This window comes from Morone saxatilis, unplaced genomic scaffold (assembly GCF_004916995.1).
Source record: "Morone saxatilis isolate NCDOM2014 unplaced genomic scaffold, NCSU_SB_2.0 Contig19, whole genome shotgun sequence".
Lineage (NCBI taxonomy): Eukaryota > Metazoa > Chordata > Actinopteri > Moronidae > Morone > Morone saxatilis.
In genome coordinates this window covers 8,214,718-8,219,082 of record NW_023339751.1, presented here as the reverse complement: position 1 = coordinate 8,219,082, position 4,365 = coordinate 8,214,718, and the positions used below count along the sequence as shown (strand labels likewise).

The 4,365-nt window shown below is 41.6% G+C and overlaps 1 protein-coding gene across 1 annotated transcript in view; it reads left to right on the top strand.

Moving 5' to 3' along the window:
- tarbp1 (TAR (HIV-1) RNA binding protein 1) overlaps positions 1–4,365 on the top strand; it is a 12,442-nt gene that overhangs the window by 2,976 nt on the left and 5,101 nt on the right. The window contains 12 exon segments of the mRNA XM_035663905.1: positions 227–316; positions 414–561; positions 646–912; positions 1,429–1,526; positions 1,617–1,775; positions 1,876–2,105; positions 2,216–2,453; positions 2,612–2,800; positions 2,914–3,113; positions 3,207–3,278; positions 3,403–3,523; positions 4,179–4,289. Coding sequence (XP_035519798.1) covers positions 227–316; positions 414–561; positions 646–912; positions 1,429–1,526; positions 1,617–1,775; positions 1,876–2,105; positions 2,216–2,453; positions 2,612–2,800; positions 2,914–3,113; positions 3,207–3,278; positions 3,403–3,523; positions 4,179–4,289 — 1,923 coding nt within the window.

The following is a 4,365-nucleotide window of genomic DNA, read 5'->3' as shown; positions in this document are numbered from 1 at the left end:
GAAACGTCACCAAAATAATGAAAACATATGGCAAACAAAGGAAAAGTGCAGGAAAAGAGTGGGATATTTGATCAGTGACACTGAGAACTACAGCACCAAAAACAGGCTCAAGAAAAAACAAACACTAAACTCACTGTAGGGCTGTTTCTAATAATTTGTCCAACCCCGGTGCTTTCATACGTGCTTTAAAGTCAGTGAGTTGTATAATTAAAATATCTTGTTTCAGAGCGCAGTGACCTTAGATGATGTTTTTAGTTTCCTGATGGATTTTCGTTCAGACGAGTCACTGTGTAGAGGGACACAGATCTGGAATCAGGTACGCTGTATTAAAGACATAACGTGATAAAATGACTGATGAGGGAAGTTGTATGTTTGCATAAATGCTACCCTACAAATATTTGACATTGCTGCAGACGTGTGCCTGGCTATTGGAAAATGAAGGCAGTTTGAAGCCCAGGATTCTGGATGGAGATTGTACTGATGCCACCACAAAGAAAGAAACTGTAAGAAGCTATGTTCAAAGCGAGATACACGCTTATCTCCGAGTCCCAGCTAGCACAGGTAAGTCTGAAGTGAGACAGCGATAGATTAATCCGTAGATTACACTTGTTGGAGTTGGTGTAAGGTAAACTCCCTGCTCCTCAGGTCACACTGAGAGGTTACCTGACCTGAGGGAGGCTGATAAGTTGGCCAGAGCCATTCTGCTGTGTGTGGACATGGAGAGGAATCAACTCGGGGCAGAGATCAGTAACACTCTGGAGTCATTACTGTCTCCGCTGCTGGACACCCTGAGTCGAGTCAGCACCAATATCTACTTGCCTCTGCGTAAGAGTGACAAGAGCCTGCAGCTCGTGCTCCGACTGTTCCAGCTTGGAGGAACACCAAGCTGTCAGCATGCTGGAAAGGAGCAAGGTTAGTAAGGATAACACTGATTCATTGCTATAGCTGTTAAGTGCATCTGCAGTAGGTGCAGTAGTTAGATATGTACATTCCTTGTAAATATCACCCTCATAAAAATGTGGTTAATGGTAATGCTATCTTACAAGGTGCAAGTTATATATTTTCCTCCCATTGAAAGGTATCTATGTGTTTTCTGACTTTTTACAAAACAACATTTTAGACATCAAAAGATTCTTACTCTTTTCTTGATGTCACTTTTTCTTGCATCTCAGATTGAGAACTGCTTATGGAGTGCACTCCAATATTAATCATTTCTTTTTGTTCTAACACTCGCTAGCTTTAAGTAATTCTGATCATCAAATTATTCCTTTATAATTTTGTATTTAGACCAGATCTCAGCCTTTAGAAAAACTAAATTTTCCCTTATGTCTTCTTGTAGTACTGTGCTAATAGGACTCCCTGACATACTGTGTATTAAGCAGCTCAGGAGTGTGTGACACTCAGCTCCTCTCACTCTGCTTTTCACAGTGGATAGCGTGATGGTGGCCATGAAGGAGCTCTTTTATAAACTCGTCGATCCAATCCAGGAGTTTATCTTGAGGCGGCTGTTTGGGGAGCTGCAGGAGGTCAGTCAACAGCCAGTCACCATCACTGAAGTTAGCATAGATACCCCTAGTAGCTATTTCTGATGTGTGAATGTGCTGTTTTCTTAACAGCTGTTCGATGTGGAGCGGGCAGAGCTGTATCTGTGTGTCCTGAGGCAGCTGGCGGTCATGTACAGTTCTGCACCACAGCACCACAATAAAATTCAGCAGACTTATTTCCCTAAACTCATCAAGTACAGCCTCAAGGTCCTGCAAGAACCAAACCAGCAGGTACAAAGCAAAATAATCAAGCCCCAGTCATCGGGTAAAATTTCATGTATCAATTTGGTTGCTTGATTATTCAACACTGATTGTTTTCTTCCTTTGCCAGATTCACTCTGTGGCAAACCAGGTGGCTAGAGCAGTTGCCATGGCATCCTTGGCTACGGTATGTGGTCTTGTGGAGCAGGAAGTGATTGACATGCGATCAGAGACCATTTCTGTTTTGAAATCACTGAATGACTACTTCTACAATCCAGTGGCATCCTCCTCCCAAAATCTGTCCTCTCTGGAAAACTTCAATAAACGACTGCAAAGACCACAGACAGGGGATGGTTCTAGGTCAGTGAAAGTCAGTAAGCCCTAAAAACGGCATTGATTTAGGACACATAAAAAGAATATTCAGAATAAAAGCCAGGCCCAATAAGGTAACAGCCATTTTTCTCCTTTAGTGATGTAGGGGTGCAGGGTCCTCTGCTGCAGGACTGGGGACGCATTGCTGCCAATTTCATGCGGGACCAGTGGATTTGTCTGAGCTTCCTGATTAAGGCTGTTGGGATTCCCGAGTCTGTAGAGATTGTGTCTGAGACTCTCAAGGTGGCTCTGAGCTGCAGTGTGGAGGCCCTGGCTCTGCTGCCCAGTGACCTGGTGCTGCCTGTGCTCACCTTTATGGAGACCGTGCTGCCACAAGTGAGTCTTAGTCAATTTAGGTCAAATTTAGTGAGTCCAATTTTATCAAATGAGGTGTTTATATATGACATGGAGTTCCTTGCAGTTATAATATTAAAATATATATATATAAAATCTAATGTATCTGATAATAACTTGTTTTGGTGTTGTGATCACAGTTACTACTTTCTGAGGAGGCCCTCTGTGTAGAGGCTGTGACTCTGAGCTGGGAGCTGGTGCAGGATCTGAGCACTAATGCCCATGACTTCTGGCTGGCCCTAAAAGGTTTCGTCTCCATGGCCTTCCACCATAAACTACTCGAGCTGACAGATACTCAGGCTCCGACACTTGTCGCCACCTTGAAACAGGTGATTAAAATCAGGCTGGTTGACTTAGAAAGGTAGGTGATTTGCACTTTCAACATACATTTTTGATTATACATACATGTATATATGTGGTGGTGTTGTGCAATTGTTTTTAGATTTCCACTGAGCTGATGGAGCTGTCGCAGTCAAAGAGCGGAGTTTTTGGTGTGCTGCTTCAACATTGCTGTCAGACGTGGCTGCCTACAGACCAAGGCAGCGGTGACACAGCCTGCACCGTGTTCTCTAGTGTTTTCAGCCACATCAACATCCTCACTGAGGCTTGTGTCTATGGACCAGTGTTCAGGAGAGATCAACGGTATCTCTCAACAGCATTTCTCAGATTTATTCAATTGTTTCTTAGGGCTCTTTTAACTGTTTTATCTTGTTATTTTATTTTGTTATTTCAAAGGCTTATCCAGGATGTCCAAACATATGTGGAGCAACTCGGTGAGGAGTGTTCTGCCAATGTCGCAGTTACAAGGTGAGCTGCAGTTCTCTTTGTTGCAATTTGCATCCATCATGGCTGTGATTTAAAATATTGCCACTAGAGGTCTCTCTTGCTGTGCAGATGTTTTTACAGTTAAACTACTGCTTTTATTTTACAGTGATGACAGGGATGATCAGTTGCCTCGCACATGTGTACTGGCTTTCCTCAGCCGCCTGGATTCTTCTAATCTGCAGCATGAAAGACTGATAGAGGAAATAGTTATGGATTTGTTGAAAAAGGTAGGCTGTATATTATCCATTTGGGGTGTGTGAATTTAAATTAGTGTCACAAGACGATCTTTTCCAGTATAGAAAAATGATATGACATGCAAAATCACATAGAATAATGCAATTTATGTTCAGCTCCACACACAACTCTCAAACAAAACAAAAACTCAAAATACAAAGTAAGATGTTTTTAGTTTGCTTTAAATCATTTATTTGGAGTTAATTGTGTTAGACAAAATCCCAAAATGTTTATATTATCGGGACACAGGTCCACTGAAAGTCGTTAAACAAGAAAATGTAGGTATTGCCCAAGCCCTAAAATCAGTTTTAAAGATTTGTGTCTCAATGTTTTTTTTTTTCTGGGAATAGAACAGATGTGCTGATCATGACATTTCCTATAACAACCTAAATAACATCTTAACACCTCCCCTAATGTTCTGATCCCAAGTTTAAAATAGCAGAGGTAAAGATGAGCTGGGTTTGCACACACTATTTCATTTGTTTGCACTTTGTTTATGTGTAACAACAAATGACATCCTGAATTGCATTTGTCATACAGGGCATCTTTTCATTTAGATAATAAGTTGAGCATCAGTTACAGCTAATTTAACAACACTTGACTCTTTTTTCCATTATCTCCTTCCACCCCCCCACCCAATCTCTCCAGGATAATGATATATCAAAGTCAAAAGTGCGTTACTATAGCAACTCCCTGCAACATCGTGTCAAAAACAGAGTATGGCAAATACTGCTGCTGTTGTTGCCCAAACTCAGAGAGGTAAGGCAATTACACTCACACTTACAATCACACACAGGAAATAACCACTCAGAAAATAACTGTGTGTGTGTGTGTG